Source organism: Hemiscyllium ocellatum, chromosome 31, assembly GCF_020745735.1.
Source record: "Hemiscyllium ocellatum isolate sHemOce1 chromosome 31, sHemOce1.pat.X.cur, whole genome shotgun sequence".
In the NCBI taxonomy this organism is placed as follows: Eukaryota; Metazoa; Chordata; class Chondrichthyes; order Orectolobiformes; family Hemiscylliidae; genus Hemiscyllium; species Hemiscyllium ocellatum.
Genome location: NC_083431.1, coordinates 8,800,973 through 8,828,473, shown reverse-complemented (window position 1 = coordinate 8,828,473; position 27,501 = coordinate 8,800,973). Strand labels below are relative to the sequence as shown.

General features: G+C 41.6%; 1 protein-coding gene across 3 annotated transcripts in view; it reads left to right on the top strand.

Moving 5' to 3' along the window:
• The window catches only part of trim37 (tripartite motif containing 37), a 108,675-nt gene that overhangs the window by 54,246 nt on the left and 26,928 nt on the right, over positions 1-27,501 (top strand). For all 3 annotated transcript variants that reach the window (XM_060847836.1, XM_060847838.1, XM_060847837.1), the window contains exons 15-21: positions 2,861-3,040; positions 7,622-7,736; positions 18,499-18,714; positions 20,592-20,731; positions 22,459-22,538; positions 23,044-23,232; positions 26,069-26,359. In XM_060847836.1, the coding sequence (XP_060703819.1) occupies positions 2,861-3,040; positions 7,622-7,736; positions 18,499-18,714; positions 20,592-20,731; positions 22,459-22,538; positions 23,044-23,232; positions 26,069-26,359 (1,211 nt within the window). The remainder of the gene's footprint in view (positions 1-2,860; positions 3,041-7,621; positions 7,737-18,498; positions 18,715-20,591; positions 20,732-22,458; positions 22,539-23,043; positions 23,233-26,068; positions 26,360-27,501) is intronic.

Sequence of the window (27,501 nt, the reverse complement as noted above, 5' to 3'; positions counted from 1 at the left end):
ATTGGTAAAGGTACAGGTATGTTTCTGTCAAATGTGGAAGGATCCTTTTGGGGCCTTGGACGGTGGTGTCAGGAGTGTTGTGGGCACAGGTTTTGCACTTGCTGCAGTGGCAGGGGAAGATGCCAGGAGTGGGATATAGGCTGGTGGGGGGGCGCATGGACCTGATGAGGGAGTCATGGAGGGAATGGTCACTCCGGAATACTGATAGGGGTGGGGAGGGAAATACATCTCTGGTGGTGGAGTCCATTTGGAGATGCCAGAGGATGTTATGATGTATGCGGAGGTTGGCACCAATTCCACCTTAGAAAATCTCAGATGGCCTCCTTTCTCCAAGATTGCAATTTCCCTTCCCACATGCTTGACTATTCCCTCCTGCGCAACTCCTCCAGTTCCTGCACCACCGCCCTGGAGCCGCACCCCACTCAACACAACAAGGGCAGAATCCCCTGGACCTTGCCTTCCACCCCACCAACCTCCGCATACATCACACTATCCTGCGCCACCTCCAAACGGACCCAATCACCAGAGATATATTTCTCTCCCCACCGTTATCAGCATTCCGGAGAGATCATTCCCTCTGAATTCCTCGTCAGGTCCACGCCCCCCACCAGCCCACACCCCACTCCTGGCACCTTCCCCTGCCACCACATGAATTGCAAAACCTGAGCTCACACCATTCCCCTCGCCCCAAAGGATTCTTCCACATTCGACAGAAATCTTCTGTATCTCTACCAATGTCTTCTACTGTACCCGATGTGGTCTCCTCCACATTGGGCAGAAAGGATACCTTCTTGCGGATTGTTTCAGAACATCTCTGGGACACCAGCGCCCACCAACCATACCATCCTGTGGCTGAACACTTCAACTCCCACTCCATCAAGGTCATGCAGATCCTGGGCCTCTTCCACCATCAAACCGTTACAACCCGATGCCTGGAGGAAGGATGCTTTATAGTCCGTGTTGGGAATCTACAATCATACCGAATGAATGTGGATTTCAACAGTTTCCTCATTTCCCCTTGCCCCCTGCCCTCCCCCACATTATCCCAGTCCCAAGCCTCCAACTCAGCACCACCCTCCTGATGTGTCCATCACCTTTCCCATCTACCCACTTCAGTAACAGACCCCCCCCAACTATCTTCTCCCTCAACCTCATGTACCTATCACTTTTTCAGCTACATTGCCAGCAACCCCACCTTCCTCCAATTTAGCTCTCAGCACCCCCCCCCCCCCCCCCCCAGCCCACAAGCCTCATTCCTGATGAAGGGCTTATGCCTGAAACGTCGACTTTCCCACACCTTGGATGCTGCCTGACCTGCTGTGCTTTTCCACCACCACACTCTCAAATCTGATCTTCAGCATCTACAGTCCTCACTTTCCCCAATAGGAAGACCCCACTGCGGGTTAAATCTGATCTTCCCGGACCTGGGGGTTTAGATGAAACAGCATCAGGAATGCTAATGCCTGATACATGTCTCTGCTAAATGAGAGGGGTGATTTAGTTCAGGGTGTGAAGTTTGGTGTAGGAACCACTGGAATGGCCCTGCATGATTACATGACATGACATTGTGTCGACCATGACCAATGACGTATGAAGTTCAGGTATGTGCAACAGTCCTGAACAAGCACATTGACCATATGAAAGCTGCAAACATGCAAACAGTGCGGAATCCATATGTGTCTGGCTTCTTGACTGACTTTTCAACTGTTCCAGAACCCATGGGTTCTCTGTCTCTGTCAAAGGTTAAAGATACGTGGGAATTTGAGATGGACACAGTAGAAGTTGCCACCTTGCTGCCTTTGCAGCCTTAAGAGAGTAAATTTCTACTGAGGTGCTTTGGGTACAAGAGGCGAGTTACTGTGTGTTACACACCACCCATATCAGACGCAGAGTTGGAGGAACCTGACCTGGTGCTAAAATGCCCCAGGAGGAGCTACAAAAAAAAGAATGGCCTATGTCTTCTGACTCCAAGGGAGGGAATGTAGTAATTGTCACAAGGTCAGCCAGGTGGACCTCATAGAATAAGTTCCCTGATTGGGACTGTTAATCTGATCCAATCAGGGAACAGTAGCCGACCGGTAAGAACAGGAATACTGGACATCTGTTCACTGTGAGAGCTGGCTCTTGAGGAACTGATGTCAAGGACTGTCCACGTGTGAATATAGGGTGACTTGGTGACAGGAGTTATTTCACCTCCCTCCATCTCCCTGCTCTCTAAAACCTATCTCTTTAGCCTGTGTTTTGGTCGTTTGCTCGAAGACCTGCCTGCATGTCCTAGTGTCAAGTTTTATTTTAACCTATTTTTCTAATCACCCTGTTTAGTGATGTTATTACACTCTGGAGCTGGTGGGATGTGAACATTACCACTGTGCTACAATAATGCCTCTGAAATGCCTATGAACAAGCAATTACATTTAAAGATGTATAACTTGATTTTTGCAGTCATGTAGTATGAGAATAAATTAATTGTAACAAGGGAAATGCAAATATATGCTAAATTACAAATGGTTTTTCTCTCAGAATTGGTTGTGTGAATATAAACAGCTTTTCTTAAAAAAAATTCCTTGTATTATGATTGACTCTGACTCTGACTCTGAACTCAAAGATTATACAAGAAATATTCTAACAGTGGAGTGTAGTTGAAGTATTTAAAATTCTGAAGCTTTATTGTGTTTTCGGAAATGCTTGTAAATATCTAAAGACAAAATATTTATTCAGGCTTTAATTTTGACAGTTGACTAAGGAATAATAAAATGGAGGTTTTTAAATCCTTAATTTTAGAATTATTTCCATTAAACTGCAAAATGTTTGTGTTACACACAAACTTAAGTGCTGTTTGTTCTCTGCTCTCTCTTTCTAGGTATGAGTACCGCGTGGAGATGGTTCATCAAGCCTCTAATGATCCAACTAAAAACATTATTCGAGAATTTGCTTCTGATTTTGAGGTTGGAGAATGCTGGGGTTACAATCGTTTCTTCCGATTGGATCTTCTTCCCAGTGAGGGTTACCTGAATATGCAGAATGATACCTTGGTGCTCAGGTAATCAATGTTTTGTATATTTCATTTTTCTCACTTCCTCAATAGTTTTCAACTTATTATAATTTGAGCTAATTAGTCTGTTGAATTCTTGAGTAAGTCCAGCCTCTGGAGGAATTCAGTTTTGATTTATGTGCTATCCCTAATCAATGCAAGAGCTCTCATCCAATAAGCCAGACTTCTCATAGATGTTTGCAGCACAGAAATGAGTCATTTGGCTTTGATCCTTCAACTAATTGGGTGGGGGGAGGGGGAGCGTGGGGGGAGGGGGAGCGTGGGGGGAGGGGGTGGGAGAACCTACTTTCCCATCCACCCCATCGATGTCCATTTAGAATCTTGTATACTTTCTCTGAAATCCCTGGTCAACCTTCATTGCTCAAAGAAAAACAACCCCAGCCTATCCAAACTTTCCTCGTTGCTCCAGTCCAGTCAGCATCCTGGTAAATCTCCTCAGCAGCTCTCTAGTGCAGTGACGTCCTTGCTATAATGTGGTGGTCAAAACAACACTTTGTGCAATTTTAGCAAAACCTCCTTGCTCTTGTTTTCCATGTCTTTGCTAATAAAGACAAGAATACCACCTGCCACCTTAACCACTTCATTTACTTGCTCTGTTACCTTCAGGTGTCTGTGGATATGCACACCAAGGTCCCTCTGACCGTCATTTAAGGGTGACTGTAATTCAGAAACCCAGCTAATGTTCTGGGGCAAAGGTTCTGATCCCACCATGGCAGATGGTGGAACTTGAATTTGATAAAAATCTGGAATTAAGAATCTAGTAATTAGACCAGATTATATTCCCTACAGTGTGGAAACAGGCTCTTCGGCCCAACAAGTCCACACCGACCCTTCGAAGAGTAACCCACCCAGACCCATTCTCCTACCCTATATTTAGGTCTCAGACTAATATACCTAACACTGTAACCAAACCCACATTTAGCATGGCCAATTCATCTAATCTGCACATCTTTGGATTGTGGTAGGAAACAGGAGAACTTGGAGAAAACCCACACAGATGCTGGGAGAGTGTGCAAACACTGCACAGCCAGTCACCCGAGGCAGGAATCGAACCCAGGTCTCTGGTGCTAACCACTGAGCCATCGTACCGCCCTGACCGTGAACCACTGTTGATTGTCAGAAAACCCATCTAGTTCACTCCTGTCCTTTAGAAAAGGAAATTGCTGCCCTCACCTGGTCTGATCTATGTGTGACTTCAAACCCACAAGAATTTAGCTGACTCTTAACTGCCCTCTTGGCAACTAGGGATCAACAATGAATGTTGACATAGCTAGCAATGTCCGCATCCTATGAATTAATTTTCTTTTTAAATTCATTGTGTCATCCCTTGACTTTTTTAGCTGTCCCCAAGCATGTTATAAATGTTGCATTCATTCAGATACAGAGCCTTTAGTTTTGTCTTTTTGACCCCTTTGTAATATTCAGTCTTGACAGTTAGCGTACTCTAAGGTTTATTTCTCTCTGTCCTTTCCTATCATTCACTGACTTTTTTTTGGTTTCTCATTACAAATGTGCTGTCCTGCCTCAACTCTACTCCTTGTTACTACTTAAACCCTAACTTGATTCACTTTCTGATACCACATCACAACCTTTAGTTTAAACTGTTTGTGCTTCACTAGCTACACTGCTCAGTAGCACACTAGTCCCAATGGAGGTCTGGTGCACATGATCCCAAAAGTACAAATCCCATTTTCACAGGTGATGTACCTGTGCTCTGTGAACCAGAACCCTCACCTGTCTTTCAACCATGCATTCATTTCTCTAATCTTATTTTCCCTGTTAAGGTTTGCAAAAAGATTTGTAGCTCGGGTACTGGCTGTCATAGTTTTGGGTATGTTCACGAGCTGAGAAGTTGATTTGCATACACTTTCGTCCCTGTCTAGGTTACATCTTCAGTGCTGTAGAGTGTCCTGTGAAGCGCAGCTGTACTCTCTTCTGGAATTTATTTGGTTCCTTTCCTGCTGGTTGTTGTACTGGTGGTTCCAGCTGTTTGTTGTACTGACCGGTATATTGGGTCTAGGTCTATGTGCTTGTTGATGGAGTTCGTGGATAAGTACCATGTTTCTACAAATTCTTTAGCTGTCTTCAGTTTGGCTTATCCTGTGATGGCTGTGCTGTCCTAGTCGAATTTGCAATCCATGTAATCTGCGCGTGGCTATTCGGTACAGCGGGACCAGGGTGTTTAGTGGCGAGTTGGTGTTCGTGGATGCAGATTGCTAGTTATCTGCCTGTTTGTCCTATATAGTGTTTCGTGCAGTCTTTGCATGAAATTTTGTAAATTATGTTAGTCTTGTACATGATGGGTATTGGGTCTTTTGTCCTGGTGAGTCGTCATCTGAGCGTGGCAGTAGGTTATTGAGTTGTCATGAATCCCAGTGGTCAGACAAGTTTGGTTGTCAGTTCCAAGACGTGTTTTATGTAAGGTAGCGTTGCTAATGAGTTAGGTGGAGGCATGTTCTCGTCACTTTTTGTCTGTTAGGCATCTGTGGATGGAGTTGCGGAGTATCTGTTCTTGGCGAATACTCTGGAGGTGTTTTTCTTTCCTTCGTAGGTCGGGAGTGCTGCAGTGTGTTGTAGCCCTTTTGAACAGGATCCTAATACAGCTCCTTTTGTGTGTTCGGGTGGTTGCTGTTGTTGTGCAGGACATGGTTGGTGTGTGTGCGTGGCTTTCCTGTAGTGCATTCCCTATGCCAATTTGGTTGTGATTCAGATATTAATGCAGAAATTGTTACCTTTTTGCAGTTTTGCTTTCTAGTTTAGTGTCTCACTTCTTGTTGTCCCTCAGCAGTTCTTTCCTAGTTCTACCTAATAGAAAATGTCAGCATTGTCATAGCCAGTCTGCTCAGTGTTTTTTCGTATTTTCTAACATTTTTAAATATGGATCTGCATGATTTGCCAGCAGTTTGTTTTTAGTCACCACTGTTCTTTGTGTTCCACTGTTACCTGTTTTCAACTGAAGATGGCAGTATTTATTTAGATTTGTGTTGTCCTTTCTTAAAATTGATTTTTAAGTAGATTTGAGGCAAATGACAAATCTGTCTTTTTATGAATAAACACTTCCTGGATTTTAGTGCAGAAATTAATCACATAATTTGAACTAAAGTGTATACCTGTAATGGGTTCAAACAAAAGACAGTTCCTCAGTAAAGGTCATTGCAATAACTTTGTTTAAAACATCATCAGAAGGGAGATTGCAAATGATACTTGTCTTTAAGATGAGAATGTAAATATGGCCTTGCAATCGAACTGCTGCACAAGAGTTTGTAAGAAGGAGCTTGAAATTGCTGTTCAAATTCACTGATGAAGTGTGTTTTTATTTCCCTTCCTATTTGAAATTAATAATCATGGTTCTGTTGGAAGTGTGGTAAATGGAAACTCGGGACAGAATTTAACAGGCCTCAATTGAGCAAGTTTGAGACCTCACTCGGGGTGGGGCTGGTAAAATTACTTGGGTATCCTTCCGAATACCCAATCCTGACTTGTTTACAGCTTTCCCGGGTGAAGGTGAGATGCAAAGCAGCCCATCTGCCTTTATCTCTGCCCCAATTGGTACCTCTGACTAAATAATGGTTGCGTCCAGTCCGCCCTTAATTTTGAGCAATTATGGCAAAGGCTGGCAGGTTACCAACCTGGGATGTGAAAGACATGGGGAGGTGTTTGTGGTTGTGCCTTTTTTGAAAAAAAAATCAGAGATGTGGGCTAGGCAGTTGTTAACTCTGTGTGCATCTGCATTATTCTATAGACTGGATTAGTTATGTTTAGAATTGTGTTCATTCTGCAGAGTCTGTTAAAATCCCTATGTATAAAATGTCACTAAAACTGAAGTAGCCAGGTTTCTTATAATCAAATTGGAAATGAACACCAGTTAGGTATTTAATAGCATTGAATCACCTTGCTACTTTCCCCTACTGTGATTACCCAGTATTTCATTATTGAACAAGGCTTGAAAGTTGAAATATCCGTGGCATGATTGCATGCAAAGAAAAATATCTTCATTTCAGGCCTACATTTATTTCAGATGAAGCTATCAAAATGGGATTACTTGATTGTTAATCTCATTGTTGTTTGTGGATCTTGCTCAATGCTGATTGGTTGGTTGGTTGGTTGGTTGGTTGGTTATATTTGCCTACATAACAAATGACTACACATGTGACTGTCACCTAAGTCACTTTAGAATATTCTAAGAATGTAAATGGTGACGTACAGATGCAAGTTATTTACCTCATATACAGTTTTTATTGCAAGATGGCTCATTTCACAATCATTTACTCTAGAGAAATTGCCTGCAAGTATCGCTGAATCTTTGAAGTGATTCAATTTCCTGTTAGACTGGCATTATTACCTTGCTATTAATTTTGACACTAAACCATGATTAATTGTCTTAGTCTTAGTGAAACTGTGAATATTAGTTTAAATTATGATTTCATTTAACATTTTGTATTGACTTCATACCTCTGATTTCTCTCGATGTCTAAAATCTGTTCACGTTGATCAATATTTCATTTGGCTAACGCATCAATTTTAGAAATGCTAGACTCTATTAATCACTCGTCTGTCTCAATGTTGCAGGTACCAGGTGCGTGCTCCTACATTCTTCCAGAAGTGCCGTGATCAAAATTGGTACATCAGCCAACTCGAGGTGGCTCAGACAGGTTACATTCAGCAAGTCAACAATCTCAAAGAGGTCAGTATCTATAATCAATCTTCACACTCCAGTCAAATAGGAATTTAAACGATACAGGTTGACATTTTGATTGTATCAAACCTCGATGACTAACATTTTTCCTGCATATATTATACACCACCTCCTTATTTAGCTGCTTTCACAGTCCTCGGAAGCATTCAAATAATAGCCAGCTCCCTGAGTCATTGGTCACAGCACAGAGTAGCTATCATTGTTGATATCAGTATTTTCTCACCTGTCTTCTAATGTACTTTGTTTCTTTTGACATTGTAGCAATTTTTGGGGAAAAAAAGGTTACAAATGATTTCATGTAATAGCCTGTATTTTAAAAAAAAATTTAAGTTCAAATGTGGTTTTATAAGGATTTTAAATGACACTTGTTTTATTCGCAGTGTTTTACTTGCATTACAATTTCTTTTGACATTTTGCACCAGCTATGTTTTCCTCAACCTGAAGGAAACAAAGCTGTTAGTTAATTGTTTTTTTTCTGGACGGAAGTGATGGGACATTTTTGCGGTAAGAGGGAATATAATGGCATCTGTCATTAGTTAGATTTACTTTTACATTCTTGGATTTTAAAATGATTCAATATGACATATTGCTGGAAGCATGAGCTAATAATGATGCAGTGAGACAAATAGTGCATCTGAGTGAACAGGACTAGCAGCTGTACATACTCACCAATCTGATTTAAAGAATTATGAAATTACCAGTTGAGGAATGAGAAGGAAAATATAACTGAGTTGGTGAAATTAACATGAAATTGGATACAAAAGGAGAAGTGGAGATAGGGAAAGAACAATTGAATAAGATGGAAGAAAAATGTCTCAGCAAGATGGCAGCGATTCATTAGAACTGCCATGGACAGCTCTGCCTAACACCCAAGGCATATTGGTGTTTTTTGCCATCCCTGGCTAACTCCTATGAGAGAGTTGTTCCTTTAATGCCTTGGGAACACACATTAATATTTGGGAGTGGGAAGGAGAGTTGAAGTGTTCAGCCACGGGGCGGTAGAATTGGTGTGTGCAGGTGTCCCAGAGATGTTCTCTGAAATGATCCACAAGTAGGCATCCGGTCTCCCCGATGTAGAGGAGACCACACCAGATACAACGGATGCATTCAATGACATTGGGAGAGGTGCAGGTGAATTTTTAGAATTACCTAGACTACATCATCTCCTACCCTATCTCCTATAAAAACACCATCCCTTATTCCCAATTCCTCTGCATCTGTTTCCAGGATGACCAATTCGACCTCAAAGTCCCAGATGGCTGCCTCCTTCCATGATCGTAACGTTCCTTTGCACATGGTTGACAATGCCCTCCACTTCACACACCACCAATCCTCACCGTACACTCTACCAACCTCTGCATACAACGCACCATCCTCTGTCACTTCCACCACCTCCAAATGGACCCCACCCCAGAGACATATTTCCCTCCCCATTCCTATCAGCATTCCAAAAAGACCATTCCCTCAATGACTCCCTCATCAGGTCCACAACCCCCACTAGCCCACACCACGCTTTTGGCACCTTTCCCTTCCAACGCAGGAATTGCAAAACCTGCACCCACACCACTCCCCTCACCTCCATCCAAGGTCCCAAGGGAGCTTTCCACATCTGTCAGAAATTCACCTGCACCTCTTCCAATGTCATCTACTGCACTCAGTGTGGTCTCCTCTACATCCTTCTTGCAGATTGTTCCAGAGAACATCTGGGACACCCGCACCCACCAACCCCACTGCCCCGTGGCCGAACGTTTCAACTCCCCCTCTCACTCCGTCGAGGACATGCAGGTCCTGGACCACTTCCACTGCCAAACCGTTACCACAGAATGCCTCATGTTCCATCTTGGGACCTTGCAGCCACATGGAATGAATGTAGATTTCAACAGCTTCCTTATTCCTCACCCCCCTCCCCTGACTTTTCCCCATCTCCTTCTCCCTCGCCTACATCCATCTATTGCTTTCCCAGCTACGTCCCCCAACCCCACCCCCTCCCATTTATTTCTCAGCCCCAATCCACAAGCCTCGTTCCTAATGAAGGGCTTATGCCCGAAACATCGATTCTCCTGCTCCATGGTTGTTCCTTACCCAGCTGTGCTTTTCCAGCACCACGCTATCGACTTTGTCTTCTCTTGGGTTGTAAAATTGGGAACAGAGCTATTTCTGATCACGCAGCGGTATATTTGGATTTTTTGCCTATCAGCTCCGGCATGGCTAGTAATCAAGGCCTTGCAAAATGTGCAGCCTCAGCAGCTTTCAGCCGCATCTCAAGTAGATGCTGCTGTTCCCCCTTCTGTCATTTCCGGCTAGCCGAATACGTAATAGCTAATCCCCTAGCAAAGGCCTTAGCAGTCTCCCATAGCATAGATTGACTACTAGCCATGCCGGAGTTGATGGTCAAAAACTTGTGAAACTCCCTCAAAAAGTATTCTACAAATTTGGAATCCTTGAGGAAAGGATCCAGTTGGCAGTGCCGTGAATCTAACCCCTCACTCTTGGCCTTCCTGTCCAAATATACCGCTACATGATCAGAAATAGCTATGTTCCCAATTTTACAACCCATAATTGAATCCAGAAGGGTCAAGGGAGCCAGAAAAAGATTAATCCTCGAGTGACATTTATGTGGGATTGAAAAAAGGTGAAGTCCCTGCCAATAAGGTGAAGATATCTCCAAATGTTCACCAACCCAACTCCTTGCATAAGTCAGTCATTTGCTTGGCCTGCAAAGAAATAGTTGGGGGCCCACTAGGCATCCTGCCCCACTGTTGGATCCAAAAGACAGTTGAAATCCCCCGTTATAATAATGTGCCATGTTCCAAAGGCACTCAGCTTAGAGAAGGCTGTAATCAAAAATTTGAGGTGATGCACCGGGGGGCAATAGACATTTAAAATGCCAAATTCCTCCCCATATATCAGGGCCTGAAGTATCACAAACCACTCTTGCTCATCTTTCAGTTGCTCGAATAGTGTGAACAGAAGATTTTTCTGGATAAGTATAGCCACTTCCCTACTTTTAGTAGGAAAGGATGAAAATAATACCTGGTCATAGCCTCCCTGTTGTAACTTCATGTGTTGCCTATCATCAAGATGGGTTTCATGCAACAGGGAGATACCAACCTTTCCCTCTAACAGGCGAATGACTTCCCTTGATGTTCCAGGTGCACCATTAACAAGACACCTAGCCATATTCCCTTTCAGAGACCCTTGAATACCTGGGAGGGAGAACACTGCTTGCAATGCGCCGAACACCAGTAAATGGAGACTCACAATGCCGTAAGATTGTGTATACAAAAACTATTCTAACATATCACTCTGAAATGCATGAATGCCTACCCCCATCTTTGAGAGAAACTAACATTTCCCTCATTCTTAAGAAGGGGGAGGTTTCTGAGGATTATTTTAGATTAGACTTAGATTAGACTTACAGTGTGGAAACAGGCCCTTCGGCCCAACAAGTCCACACCGACCCGCCGAAGCGCAACCCACCCATACCCCTACATTTATCCCTTACCTAACACTACGGGCAATTTAGCTTGGCCAATTTACCTGACCCGCACATCTTTGGACTGTGGGAGGAAACCGGAGCACCCGGAGGAAACCCACGCAGACACGGGGAGAACGTGCAAACTCCACACAGTCAGTCGCCTGAGTCGGGAATTGAACCCGGGTCTACAGGCGCTGTGAGGCAGCAGTGCTAACCACTGTGCCACCGTGCCGCCCACAGGACTCAGGATTATGTCTCATACAGGCCCATATCTCTATTAAATTCAGATGTTGAGGTTCTGTCTAAGATTTTGGCGCTAAGATTAGAGAGGTGTTGTCCTATATTGTCAAAGAGAACCAGACAAGTTTTTTTAAGGGGCGGAAGGTCCTCTAATAATATTAGAAGGTTGCTGAATATGATCCTGGTATGTCAGCAACAATCTCCAGGGGTTGTTAATTTCCTTAGATGCAGAGAAAGCATTTGACTGGGTGGAATGGCTGTATCTCTTTTATGTCTTGGAACGATTTGGGCTGGGTAGGGTCTTTGCTGGATGGGTGGAGGTTTTATATCGCCACCCTCTGGCCACGGTCATCGCCAACTGGGCAAAGTCTGGGAACTTTAGGATTGGCATTGGTAGGCGTCAAGGCTGCTCTCTCTCACCATTGTTGTTTACGTTGGTGATAAGAGTCACTGGCAGAGGCCATTCATCAGAACGCCCACATAACCGCTCCGGAAGAGGGATCGTGGGCACACAAGATTACAGTATATGCAGATAATGACCTTCTGTTTTTATCGGACCCGATGACCTCCGGACCCCATTTGATGCAATGTATTAATTCATTTGGGGCTTTTTCAGGATATAAGATCAATTTTGCAAAGTTGGAGGCTATGCCTTTGGGGGATCTTAAGGAAGTGCCAGAGGTTGAAGGTGACCCTAGGTTCCGCTTTAAATGGTCATGGGTGGGTTTCCGATACCTAGGTACTTTTTATTAACCCCGTGTTTGATTGATTTTTTTTTGGACTAACTTTGTTCATCTGCTCGACAATATTAGGTGGGATCTCCAGAGGTGGGAGGCTCTTCCAATTTTGTGATTGGGCTGAATAACCCTTTTTAGATGAATGTCCTCACTCATTTGCTTTATCCCATGCGTATGCTCCCTATAATGTTTCCCAGGTCAACCCTGCAGAAACTTATGGATTGGTTTGGTTCTTTCATTTGGCATCATAGCGGCCCCTCATCAAACTTAGTAAATTGCACTTGCCTCAAGGAGAGGGAGGAGTTGATTTCCCAGACATCAGGAGGTATTAGTTGAGTCCCCTGCTGTCCTTTATGTGCGATTGGGTAGGTAATGATCCAAGCTTAGTATGGCTGAATATTGAGGCCTCCCAGGCAAAGTGCCCTCTTATTAACCTCTTGCTCATGGATAAGTTGAGGACAGTTATGGACCACTGCTGGAACCCCATTGCTATTGGTACAGTCAAGGCATGAAGGGCAATGCATCAGAGTGAGGGTTGTTTATCCAAGACTTGGCCACTTACACCTATAGTTGGTATGCCGGGGTTCCGACCAGGAATGATGGACTCAGGGTTAGCGAGAGGAGTTTCTAGTTTGGGAGACTTGTTTGAGGAGGAGGTTATGATGTCTTTTGAGCAATTGAGCTGCAAATATGGGCTGCCCAGTAGAGATCTTTTCCATTCTTTTCAGGTTAGGGATTTCATTTAGAAGAAGATTACGCTTCTCACTAAGCCTTTTAATCCCGATACAGAGAAGTTGTTGCTAAGTGCCGCAAGCACCCTTTTGGTTAGTGCCTTCTATCGCCTACTGGTTGGTAGGGCCTGATAGGATATCCATGATATTTAACCAGGATAGAGACACAGAGGTACCGCATGGAAACAGACCCTTCAGTACAACCCGTCCATGCCAACCAGTTATCCCAACCCAATCTACTCCACCTGCCAGCACCCGGCCCATATCCCTCCAAACCCTTCCTATTCATATACCCATCCAAATGCCTTTTAAAGGTTGCAATTGTACAAGCCTCCATCACTTCCTTTGACAGCTCATTCCATACAAGCAACACCCTCTGCATGAAAACGTTGTCCCTTAGGTCCCTTTTATATCTCTCCCCTCTCACCCTAAACCTATGCCCTCTAATTCTGCACTCCCCCAACCCAGGGAAAAAACTTTGTCTATTTATCCTATCCATGCCCCTCATAATCCTGGAAACCTCTATAAGGTCACCCCTCTACCTGCGACTCCACTTTCAAAGAGCTATGAACCTGCACTCCAAGGTCTCTTTGTTCAGCAATACTCCCTAGGACCTTACCATTAAGTGTATAAGTCCTGCAAAGATTTGCTTTCCCAAAATGCAGCACCTCGCATTTTTTTCTGAATTAAACTCCATCTGCCACTGCTCAGCCCATTGGCCCATCTGGTCAAGATCCTGTTGTAATCTGAGGTAATCTTCTTCACTGTCCACTACCCCTCCAATTTTGGTGTCATCTGCAAACTTATTAACTATACCTCTTATGCTCACATCCAAATTATTTATATAAATGACGATGCTGAGCCTTGGGCCCTGGAAGGGGGCTTCCTGAGTTAATACATGTATATATAAACACTCCTGGTTTTTTTTTTGTTTAGGAGCTCTGTGCCAAGCATTGTTATTTTGTTTATATTATGCTTTTATGTGTTCATTTGTTTTTTTTTTAGTCACCTTATTTATTGGTGTTGTTTTGTAGAGTGTTTGGTTTTGTTTTATAAGGTAAGTTAGTAGTTAGTAGACAGTAGTTGTATTATAATTTGTGATTTTCTTTTTATTCTACTGGTATTTGTCATATTTTCCATAACTTTACATTTTTGTAAAGTCAAAAAAATCTTTTTTTCTTTGCTAATAAATATGCTTACAAAACAAAGATGGAAGAAAAATAACCAAAGCAAAAAAAATACAGGAAGTTCCCTCTTAAAGTTGTGACTGCATTCCTGAAAATCACAACTTTGATTCTATAGGAGCTCATGTCACTTGATTATGACATGAGTTGGCTTCCCTTGAGCCAGCCTTATTGGAGAAAAATATTGAAGCGTATACCCTAAGTTGAAGTACTTTTCATTGTTAAATTTCTACATTGATAAATAATTTTTTTTTTTGTTTTCAAGTTGATTTTATTATCCAAGAAAAATATTGTTTACTTCTTGCCACCTTCCGATCCTGCTTCACGTTTCATGACCCATTGCCTTCCTGAACTTCGAGAATGCAGTTTTAGTCAATGCTGCCAGAGGTCTGTACCAGGGCACCTTTACTCCTCAAGTTCCAGACTGCCTGCTTGAGCCACATTGTAGCTGCTGTCTGACAGCATCTTTTTGAGGGGCTGGAGCATCCCTTCTAGCTGACTGCCTCTATCTAAAAGTTTGAATCATAAGGTAACTGCAAACAGTAAATAATTTAAACACTGATTTTGCCCCATTTGATACTGGTATACTTAACAGATCAATTAGAAACTTGTCTCCACTTTTTATAGTGAAAGCATGAAACCATTTTAAAGTCAACAAGACTGGTAGTGAGGAAACTTTCGGTGATTTGGATATTTTTACACTAATTTCTCCGGTTACGAAGTTGGCCTTTAATAAATTTGAAAGCATAATCAGGAACCCTTTTTATCAGTGCATGAGTGATATCAGTTGATCAATCAAGTAGTGAAAATTCAAGTTGTCTTCTTTCCACACCACCACCCTGCTGCCATTCCTGTCCTCCCCTCCTTTTCGAATCTCCTTCTTTTCTAACCTCTTGTATTTTGCTGCTCTTTAATTTGAATAAAAGTAAACGTTACGCAAGTGAACAGTTTGGATACTACTATGCCAATCAAAATAACTAGTTTGCTTCGTTTTTTTCCACTTTGCATAGATCTCTCATCCCTCTTTGTGTTAGGGGAGGTGGTGAGGTGTGGAGGAACCTGAAGCATCTGTCTTTGCTTAAGTTCCTCCTTTTCTTGTTCTGTAACTGGTTGCAAGGAAATGAGGAATGATTGGTCCATATTATATTGATAGGTAGGAAAACAAGTGTCTAACCTGCACTTTCATTTCTGCTAGATTGAATAACTGAGATCAGGAGTGCTTCAAGACCTACATTTGCCTTTCTGTGGTACTGCTTTGTGACCCATCAGACTTTTGGAAGCCTTGAGCTACTACATATCACTATTTCTGTAGCTTAATTTTGATAGTATCCTCTTAGCATCGAACTTCATTTTCCCCACTTTAGTTTTAGTTAATTTACTGTATATTTAGTTTCTGAACTCAATTCACAGCTGCTAAACTCTTTGTTTCTTATAAGCTTTTAATTTTAAGTCAACAATGTACCCTGATTGGTTGCTTTGGTACTTGCAAAGTTTTTTTATTCCTTCATGGGATTTATGTTGCTGGCTAGCATCTTTATTGCCTATTTCAGGTTGTCCGTGAAAAGGTGGTGGCAAGCTGCCTTCTTGAACCACTCCACTCCATGTAGGTACATCCACAATGCCATTCGAGAAATCGTTCCAGGATTTTGGCCCAGGAACAGTAAAGAGGGTGACAATGTTGTTCCAAGTAAGGATAGATGTTTTAGAGGGCAATTTGCAGGCAGTTATCTTCTGTACAAAGCACTTTTCAATCCAGGACCTATCAAAAGTTAGTGTTGCAGTATATCTTGTATTTGATGCACACAGCATCAGTCTTAGGGGGATTGAAACTTGAAGGTGCCAGATGGGGTGCCAGTCAAACAAGCTGCTTTGTCCTGGCTGATGATGAGTTTCTTGAGTGTTGGGCTAAAGTAGTTGAAGCAAGTGAGGAGTATTCTATTACACTTCTGACTTGTCCCTTTAGATGGTGAGGACTCAGGCAAATTACTTACTGCAGAATTCCTAGTCTATGACCTGCTCTTATAGCTAGTCCAATTTAGTTTCTGGTCAATGGGAATCCCTAGGAGCTAATAATGATGGAATCAATGATGATAATTGAATGTTAAGGGGAGTGTTTGGGTTCTCTCTTCTTGGCAATTGTCATTTCCTGGCACTCATGTGGTGTGATCAACATAAGCAGCAGTGAAGGAATGGTTTGGTGTCTGAACACCTGAATGTTCTTTTGATGTCAGACCCTTTAGGACATTGCTGTGCCACTGAAACTTGAGGAAAATAGTGCAGGATTTGCTTCTTTATCCGAATATAATTCTTATCGTATTTGAATCTGCTCTAGTGATTGTGGCAGGTGCTGGCACTGGACTGTAGGAGATTATCTAATTATCACTGGCAGGATAGATAACTAGTTCAGTTGAGTGATAGAGAAAGAACAATCGAATGGAGTTGTTTTGGGTTCCCAATACCTCCAAATCTGGTTTGAGATTTTGAGAATTGATTGTAAAATCTGGTTTAACTTGACAGCATCTTGAGGCTGAAGGGACAGTTCCCACAGTTGTGGTGCGTTTGTTTTGGACCTCAGTTGTATCTTGGAAAGCAGATCGAAACAATCTTAAGATGTTTAGTTGTCACACGAGAAACTAGATTTACAAACATTAGAATATTTTGGTCCTTGCTTTTTAGAATAAGTTTGCTGTAATGGCTTATTGAGTAGATATTTTTAGTTGGCCTATTCAGTTATATTTTGACACATGTCAAAGCAAGTAGGACCTGAACCCTAACCATTTCGCTCTGATAAAAAGACAGTATTACAAGAGCTCCTCCTGGTTTATTGAGTTGACTTGATCAAATGATGCAACATCTTCATGACTGGCAGGTTAATAGAATTTGCCCTAAGATAATAGCACTTGAAGTGGGAAAAGAGAAAGCGTTGCAGTTTGACAGTGTGTGAGCAGCTCTTACCTCTGGAATATTTCGGAAATGTCGGCATTTCTCACTTTACACTGCAAAAACAAAAAGTTACTGTGACCTATTTTGTAGACTTGAAATGATTAAACTCTAGGCATTTCTAATGAAACTTTTCTCAGGTTAAGTAATTCTGCCAATCAATGCTGAATGAAGGAAGCAAACTCCAGATTAACTGCTTCCTTGTCCTCTTGTTGTAATCTTTGGTCTGTTGCAAAGAAAATCTTAACTATGATGAAATCCCCTTTCTTAAAAGATAAAAATGGGTTGCATGTAAGTTTTGTGTGTATTTAAAAGTAGCAATACTTGACAATTTTGACCCTAATTACTACTTGAATTCTAGACAACATCAATGATAAAAAGGCTTTTTTTTATTGCTAAATGTTGGGGATTTTCTCCTGGATTGCAGAGGACAGTTTCTTCAATATAAATTCATGTAGTATAACTTTGAGAGAACCCTTTCCATCATGATATTTAATCCTATTTGTTCATGGATTAGCATCCTATAAGTAGACACCTCTTATTCATCTGCTTAATAAGATCGATAAAACACTTGGGTTAATAATATCTAGGTGAGTTTGAATATGAAGTCTGCTTTATTGGAGATTAAAGTTGTGACCTTTATTTTATTATGGTGATATAATAGACCCAGTTTCTGTATGGTATCATTGAGGAATGAATGAGCTGACTTCATTAGCTTGATTAGAGTTCTAGCTTTCTAAACAAGTACAGTAACAGAGTTTGCTGGAAAAGCTCAGCAGGTCTGCAGCATCTGTCATCTTCCGAGTTCTGAAGTAGGGTCACTGGACACGAAGCATTAACTCGGCTGCCTCTCCACAGATGCTGCCAATCCCAGCATGGGGGTGGCACTGCTGCCTCACCAGGTCTGGGGACCCAGATTTGATTCCTCCCTCAGGCGATTCTGTGTAGAGTTTGCACATTCTCCCCGTGTCTGCTGGTTTCCTCTGGGTTGTTCCAGTTTCCTCCCTCAGTCCAAAGATGTGCAAATCAAGTGGATTACTCGTGGGAAATGTGGGGTTGTAGAAGAGGGGTGTGGGTCGATGTGGACTTAATGGGCCGAATAGCCTGCTTTCTCACTGGAAGGATTCTATAATTCTATGAGAATCTGCTGAGTTTTTTGCAGAAATTTCAGTTTTTGTTTTCCAGCATCCATAGTTATTTTGTTTTTTTTACCCCAAGTACATGAATTGTGGTGTTCCTTTTAATGTTCTTTAGTACAGCTCTATGTAAAATAAAAATCTTAACATTTGAAAGAAATCATCCCAAGGTAACACCATTTGTGTATTTAATTGAGAAAGGAAAGCACCTGTTAATTCATTCTGTGTTTTGAAAAATTTTGGTCTTTAAAAACATTTCTTCTTGTCTTTATCTTCTTCCCTGTCCATACCCTATACTCTTCAGCGATTGGCCATTGAACTTTCACGTAACAGGACAGCACAAAGTTTATCGCCACCCGACACACGCTTGAGTCCACAAACTAATGATTGCTTAGACACAAGGACAAAAAAGCTTGTTCATAATGAAGATTTACCAGCAGAGGGAGCATGTTCGGTACTGCCAAACAACCAGGTGAAAGTGGAGGATGAAGAGGACAAGACCGTGCAGGATGACTCCAATGTAAATGGTTTTATTACAAGTACAGCCTTGTTCTACTTTTCATATCTGTTTTAAAAATAGTGTGTAGAACCTTTCAATCTTAAGTTTTTATTTGTAAAACTTTAAACAGAACTTCAAGAAAATATATTGTGACCTCTTCAAAATCCTAAAAATCTCAAACATTGCATGCCATTTGCTTCCAGAAGAGTAAGTGTAATTGCCTTAGTCATTTGTGCTGCATCTATTGCATAACTTGCCAATTCTACATTTCTGCACATTTTTAGGGCATTGAGAATCTGGCCCATGTATTTTCCTTTTTTTAATTGTATGGCAAGTAAGCCTTTGTATTATTTTTAAATAGATGAAATGTGCATAGCTGCAGTAGCTCCTTTTAGGCAGTGTATCAGCTGGTTGGTGACATACTTCTGCTCCGCTGCAGTCGGTTTGGAGATGATTGACTGAATCAGTTTCATGACCTGCAGACTCTGCCACATGTAGGGCAAGTAGTGCTCAGATGGTTGGATAGGCAGGTTATTTGGAACTTCATGTTATCCCTCAGGCACCACTTCATCTCTGTGTGTTGCTCTTGAAATCTTTCTCTGGTGCCTTCCTGAATTAATTTTGAACAGCCCCAAACTTGAGTTGGTAGGAATGTTTGATCTCTTCAGAGTTGCTTTGAGCACGACCCTGAATAATTTGCCCTGTTTTTACCATGTCAGAATTCCCTACTGGAAGTTATTTTGGGAGTTTGGTTTTGGGAATATGAACATTATATCCCACTTGCATGTTCGTTTGAGAGAGGTGGGCCCACCTTTCTTGCCACTGGACTTGAGAGTGGGAGGAAGGGGATTTGTGATGGTGCTACTTCTCTAGAGCTTTGGGGATCCCATTTGTAGTTGTCCAAGTCTCCAAAACATGGAGGTACATTGAATTGTTACTGTCCAGAAAACCATGACCTTAGTCTTATGTTTGAGATGCTGATCTTTGAATATTCTGTTTCTCAGTCAGCTGACATCAATTTGGCACATTAAAGGCAATGGTGAATTTTGATACTATGATTGTCTTCCAGGGCATGGAAGGTGGTCCATGTTTCCCAGGACCTTCTCATTGATCTGGATTAATGGAGGAGGGATTGTGGGGGGGACATGGCTGGAAGAAAATTTAGTGTTGGGTGTATTTAGTGAGAGAGGCCTTTTGTTAGTTTTTATGCTTCTGGTATTCTAACAACAGAACATTAATAGGTTTGCTTTCAGGGCACTATGCACCTTCAAAATAATGACGCCCCCTTGAGTTTGGAGTGTCGTGGTTCAGTTAATCATGTGTAACAGTTCACTTCTGTTCTCAAGTTCTTTAAGCTTTGCTTTCTCTTCTGCTTAAAAAACTTACTTGGTTCCACAACTAGTGATTGTAGGTGATGTAGGACTGACCATTAAATGGGGTTATTTTGGAGGAATGTCCTGCTCAGACAACCCACCACAATGGAATTCATCCATACACCCTACTTGTCATGAGACCCTTTTTCTGATGAGTGATTGTGAATATCATTTTTGTTGCTGTGCACATTCCAAAACGTAAGTTGTGTCCCTACATTTAGTGTAAAAAATGAGGTCTGCAGTTGCTGGAGATCACAGCTGAAAATGTGTTGCTGGTTAAAGTACAGCAGGTTAGGCAGCATCAGCTTTAACCAGCAACACATTTTCAGCTGTGATCTCCAGCATCTGCAGACCTCATTTTTTACCCGAAGAATTTCCTATTCCTTGGATGCTGCCTAACCTGCTGTGCTTTAACCAGCAACACATTTTCAGCTCCCTACAGTTAGTGAAACATTAGATATGTAGTTGAAATGTTAATTCCTTTTCTAAGTGCTTTCACTTAATGTAACATTTTTCTTTGTTTAGCATGATCTGTCTGATGGTGATTTGGACATCGAATGCCTCACTGTGGATGATGAATTGATCCAACTTGATGGCAGCAGTTCATCTGCTAGTTCCACAGCAACCAGTAATACAGAGGAAAATGACATTGATGAGGAGACTATGTTAGTATTGTCGTGCAATCTCCTACTTATCTATTTTATGTCTACTAACGCTATTTATGCTCAATGTACGTTTCAAATTTTAAAAATCATAAATCAAAGTCTCCTTTACTTAAATTAATCAGGCATCCATTAGCTGTAACACACGCAAATTCAACTGATTCCATTTCATTGTCCTTTATATTCCTGCAATTTTTTTCTCCCTCAGTATTTATTCACTTCCCTCTCAAAATTTGCTACAGAACCAGCTTCCACCATTCTCTTACTGTTTTCCAATTCCTAACCAGTCATTACTTAAATCAGAGTTCTTTTTCCCCTTCTTCAAGAAGGGCTCATGCCCGAAACGTCGATTCTCCTGCTCTTTGGATGCTGCCTGACCTGCGGCGCTTTTCCAGCAACACATTTTCAGCTCTGATCTCCAGCATCTGCAGTCCTCACTTTCTCCTCCATTCCTAACTTATGGCTTGTCGATGCTAGACAGGTTTTGGAGAGACAGGAGATGAGTCACTTGCTGCAAGGTCCCTAGACTCTGACTTACTTTTCTAGCCACAGTGACTATTATGGTTTGTGTGACTGGGCAAGTTCAGTTTCTGGTCAGTGGTAATGCCCAGGATGATAACTATAAATTCTTCTTTCTTGAAACCATGTTAGTAAATCTCCTCTAACCTCTTGAGTTTGTTTCAGAGCACAATACCTAGAATTAAGTACAATGTTCAAACTGGAAATGAGCTAATATGTTGCACAAGTTCATTATAACTTGCTTTTGGCCAGAGTTCTTGTTCCTAATTTAATACGCAGGAACATTACTGGAGAGATTTGGACCCTTCTTTGATGCTTCTTCTGCAGTACAAAGACACACCTTTGTGGTACTTAGACAAGGTGCTTGACAGCTACTACACCTCTCAAATTCACACACTGCTTGAACCAATCCTTTGAGCAGACTAGTTGAAAATTCTCCTCTAGGTCATCAGAGTGGTGATCCTGTACTGTGTTCCTGATCTCTGAAGTGCTGCCGTTGATTTACTTCGAAGAGAAATGAATGATGGGAAACTCTTGCTCAAACATACGCTACACATTCTGGTGACCAAGTTAAGTAGCAGTCATCCTTCTTGGCAAGAATAAATTTTTATGAAAATTATTTTGGTTTTGTTAAATTTACGAGCTGGCAGAGAAGATTCCAAACATAGCCATTGTCACATGCTGACATTATAGTATCTAAAATATTGGATCACGTAGTGGTTACTAAGATAAATATTTCTTAAGAACATTTAACCTGAAATTTGCAAAAATGGCTTCTGAGGAAACCTTTTTACATATTTTGATCATAGATGTGCCTTGGTCCTCTGGTCCTCTTCCTGCAGGTTATAAGACTAAGGGATCTTACTTTTAAGATGGAGATGGGGTGAATTTTTTTTCCTGATGGTCATTAGCATGTGGAATTCTCCAACAGTGGAGGCTAAGTTATTGAATTTATTCAAGGCTGTTTGGACAGACCTTTGGTTGATGGGCGAGACTAGGGCTCTGGAGGGTGGGGTCAGACAAGAAGATGAAGTTCACATCACAACCACAGCACCTATTATCTTACAAATAATGGAATGGGCTCAAATGTCAAATGGTCTATTCCTGTTTCTAGGTCGTGTTATCCTGTATTGAATTAAGCTCAAATAATAGCCAAAAGCTCCCAAAATTTATCCCGGTTGAATTAGCTTTTTAAGCTTTATTTTTTTCAGGTCTGGAGAGAATGATGTTGAATACAGCAACAACATGGATCTGGAGGAAGGAGAGTTGGATGATTCGGCTGGAGCTTCCGGTAAGTCTGTGATTGAGGAAATTTGGAATACCTTGTGTTTTGGTTGGAGGTGGGGATCAATTATTCTTTGCCATTGAGTATCTGACTTCATTAAGTATCATTCCCCATTCTCCCATTTTAAAGTTCAGCACGGTGGAAAATAATCCTATTGGCAATGAAGCATCAATTATTTTTCATCAAGTCGACCAAGGTTTATATTCGAGATGAATTAGACATACAGTCCACAGAAATGGAGTGAACCATTTTGCTTGTCAAACTTGTTCAGCAATTTGGTTAAATCATGTCTGATATTATTAATCTGCCTTGGTTCTTTTGGTCTCGATATTCTTGCTTGTGAGAAATGTTATCAGTCTCCAGTACTAAACTTTTCTGTTGACCACCTGTTAATTGTAACTGTTATTTTGCTGAGCTCTTTGGTGCAAATAACAAATGAGAAAGGAATACAGGTGGGAATGCCCAAATAAGAATTTTGTCCCAACAATAATTTTGATTTTCTTTGTCACAGGAGGGCTGAGCAACCGTAGCAAGTCCTCAAGAAGGGGCATGGGCAGTCTAGCATCTGCAGCCAGCAGCAGTCTACTCGACATTGACCCAGTTATTCTCATACAGCTATTGGACCTGAAGGACCGGAGTAGTATGGAAAACTTGTGGGGCCTTCAACCACGCCCACCAGCTTCCCTCCTGCACTCTGCAGGTATCATGCTCAATCTGTAATTTATAATGTAATGCAGTGTGTGCAATACTTGAGACATTTCAGTTAAAACTCTGAAATTAGGGGCCATAAATACAAGATAGTCAACAATAAATCCAGTTGGGAAATTCAATTGGAGCTTTTTTTCTGCTTGAAAATGGTCAGAATTTGGAACAGTAACTCATGTGGATAAATTCATACAGGAGAAAGGAATGAAAGGTTTTGCTGATGGGATTAGGTGAAGTTGGGAGGGAGAAGGATTGGGAGAAGCATTCACATAGAAAGCATTTGTTGAAACATCTGTGTCTTTGCTGTCAATTCAGAGTTATACTAAATTCCAAAACATGGTCCCACCTCAAGCCCAGAACTGAGGAGTTCAGCTACTTAAACGTCATGGAGAACTTCTCAATGCCATGTGAAGGTTTATATGTGAAAAAAATTCTGCACTTGTGGTGTTTGACAGAAGCTGTAGTATTTGGCCCAAAGCCAAATCTTCTGAGGTTCTTGACATCTGATGATGTAGTTGTTGTATAAGAAATGCATCACTGATACAATTTAAATTTCCTAAAGGTTTGGCAATGATTAGTAAAGTCTGATTATTTTTTCATTGCCTTTGTCTTCAAAGTACCTGTATTGCTTTGTACATGGGGTGATTGTATGGCAGACTGCAGCATGGATTTGTAAACTTTAGATTACTGCGTGCAACTCTTGCTATAGCTCCTTTGAACCAATTGTTCCCTCTCTAATTTGAGCATGTTATTCCATCTAGCTGCTTAGAGTCCATGGTTCAGATAGTACAATATTCCTTCATGACTCTAAGCAACTCTTTGGCTCTCCCTTCATCTACGGGACCAGGCAAAGAGAATACTTCAACAATGCTCCTAAAAAAGCTTGGACTGTCTGTGGTAAAAAGCATTACAGGCAATCCCTGGGATACAAACTGGTTCTGTTCTGGAGTCCATTCACAAGTCAAAGCAAGGCAGGACAACATAAAGCTGTTCGTAAGTACAGGAGATGTTCGTGTGTTGGGTCTTTAAAGTTACGCCCCTCTATGGGATTGCATTCGTAAATCAGGGATCCATTGTATGTAAAATGTTACAGCACAATAAGAAGCTATTCAATACACCTGGTTAATCCTCTATTCCTTTCTGTCTCATGTAATTGCCTATCTTTCCCTTACATGCACCTTTACTATTAACATGTCTACTTCTATTACTATCAAATCCTTTCAAAATTTCAAAGATATTCATTTGGTAAAACCTCAGCTGTTTCCTTTAGAGAGAATGGAGCCATTGCCTGTTCAAGTACTCCTGATAGTCACGTATGTATAGATTATAAACTCGGTACCAGAGAGTTCCCCGTTGATACTTTGGATCCCAACTTTCTGGGATAATGAGCTGAAGATCCACAATGAGACTGTTCAAACTGATCAATTTCTAATTTCTTTTATTATTTCCAAAACACTTAAGTTGTCGTGAGTTGATCCAATGAGTTTCTGAGCCATACTGACCAGTAGTTTGACAGGAGGTGTACCTTTTAGATAAAAAATAGAAAAAAGGTAATCTTGGCTGAAAGGATTCTAACAGAAGTAGTATGCTTTAATGCAGTGGGTCTCCATTTCTACTTTGGTTAAAGGACTCTTTGAAACTGGATTAATCATCACAGACTCCCAAAATTAACTCAGAACTTTTGAGTATTTTTCATTTTGTTTTATTGTTTTCATGGGATGTTGATGGTGTTGGCTAGGTCAACATTTTATTGCTTATTCCTAATTGCCCTTCAGAGGAGGTGCTGATGAGTGCTACTTTAATCTGATGCAATCCATGTAGTATAGGCACACCCACAGTGCTGTATCGAAGTTCCAGGATTTTAAAACCAAAACTGGAAACCGAAGTCGGCTGTTCATCCCTGCAAGCCTGTTCCATCATTCAGTAGGATCATGACTGATATGACTTCCTCTTGTCCGCATGCCTGCATTTTCCCGTAACCTATCTACCTTGCCCTAAAATACATACAAGGGCTCTGCTTCAACAGCTCTCTGTGACAAGGATTCCAAAGACCCCCAACCTTGTAAGAAGAAATTCCTGATCATCTCCGTCTTAGTTTGGCATCCCTTTATTCTGAGACAATGCCCTCCAGGACCAGACTCTCCCATGAGGGGAAACCTTCTCTCAGCGTTTACCCTGTTAAGCCTCTTAAGAATCGTGTATGTTTCAATGAGCTCACCTCCTTCTTCCAAACTTCAGTGAGTAGGGTCCCAACCTGTTTAACCTGTCTTCATAAGATTATCCTTCCATATCAGGGACCATCCTAATTAGCCTTCTCTGAATTGCCTCCTGTGATATCTTGCCTTTAAATAAGGGGACCAGAACTGCTCTCATTATTCCTGACATGGTCACACCAGCACCATGTACAGTTACAGTAAGACTTCACTACATTTATACTCCAAACCCCCTTGAAATAATGGCCAATATTCCATTCAGATTTGATTTTATAGGATTTGTTGTGATTACCAGCTGCACCTGTGTGTTAGCTTTCTATGATTCTTGCACGAGTATCCCCAAGTCTCCTGTGCTGCGGCTTTATGCAGATTCTCTGTTTAAATATACACTTTAAATAATAGTGACAGAACAGCAATTATAGTAACAAGTAAACGTAGTGTGACTTGGACGGGAGCTTACAAGTGATGGTATTCCAAGGCATCTGCTACCTTGGCCTTTATGGTGGTAGCTGTCACAGTTTTGGAGCCCAACACCAACTACTTTTTTGTTCGTGATTTATTAAGCCACCCAATTTGTTTTAAAATAACTTCGCATCCATTTTTCTTTTTACATATTAGCTCAATGTCGGAAAGATCGTGAGCAGCGGAGACAGCAGACTGTGCGTCGATCGCCTCCTAATTCCGGGGTTCTGAAGAGATTGAAGGCCCAAATGGCTGAAGTCAGGAGCAAAATGTCTGAAGTCAAAAGCCAAATGTCTGAGGCGCGAAGTAACACAGTATCATGTGCTGATTTGGGGATGAATTGCACCACTTATGTAGGAGAACAAGGAACATCAGGGACATGTGGAATTGACAACATTCGGAGAAATGAATCTGGACTAGATCTCCTTTCCAATTACATATCATTTGGTGAGTTATGAACAGGAGTCTGATATTTGCCCTATGACCAATGTGAAGAATGTAAAAATACCTGGTTTTTGCACAAGTTGCTAAAATTGATTTTGGATTTATTCAAGAAAATGGGTTTAAATTCGAAAACCATATGTTTGTCATAGGTATCTTCAGTGGGTGATGTCTGAGCAGTTCTCAGAAACATTTCTGGTTTTAAGAGAAACCCTCATCAGTGTTGATACCACTTGAAGGTTTGTATACTCAAATAAAGTGAAATATTACCTAACCAGGTCACAATACCAGATCTGGTATTGTGTAACGAACCAGAATTGGTCAGAGACCTCAAAGTGAAGGAGCCATTGGGAAGTAGTGACCATAATACATTAAGCTTCAATCTGCAATTTGAGAGGGAGAGGGTACAGTCGGAAGTGACAGTACTTCTGTTGAATAAAGGGAACTATGGAACTATGAGGGAGGAGCTGGCCAAAGTTCAATGGTGCAGTACCTTAGCAGGGATGACTGTGGACGAACAATGGCGGATATTTCTGTGTATAATGCAGAAGTTGCAGGATCAGTTCATTCCTAAAAGGAAGAAAGATCCTAGGAGGAGGCATGGGCGACCGTGGCTGACGAGGGAAGCTAAGAAACATATAAAGTTAAAAGAGAAAAGGTATAACATAGAAAAGATAAGGTGGAAACCTGAGGACTGGGAAGCTTTTAAAGAGCAACAGAGGATTAACAAGAAGAAAATACGCAGAGGGAAAATGAGGTATGAAGGTAAACTGGCCAATAATATAAAGGAGGATAGTAAAAGCTTTTTTAAGTATGTGCAAGGCAAAAAAATGGTTAGGACTAAAATTGGGCCCTTGAAGACAGAAACAGGGGAATATATTACAGGGAACAAAGAAATGGCAGAAGAATGAAATGGGTACTTCAGATCTGTGTTCACTGGGGAAGACACAAGCAATCTCCCTGAGGTAACAGTGGCTGAAGGACCTGAACTGAAGGGAATTTATATTTGCCAGGAATTGGTATTGGAGAGACTGTTAGGTCTGAAGGTTGATAAGTTCCCGGGGCCTGATGGTCTACATCCCAGGGTACTGAAGCAGGTGGCTCGGGAAATCGTGGATGCGTTGGTGATTATTTTCCAGAGTTCGATA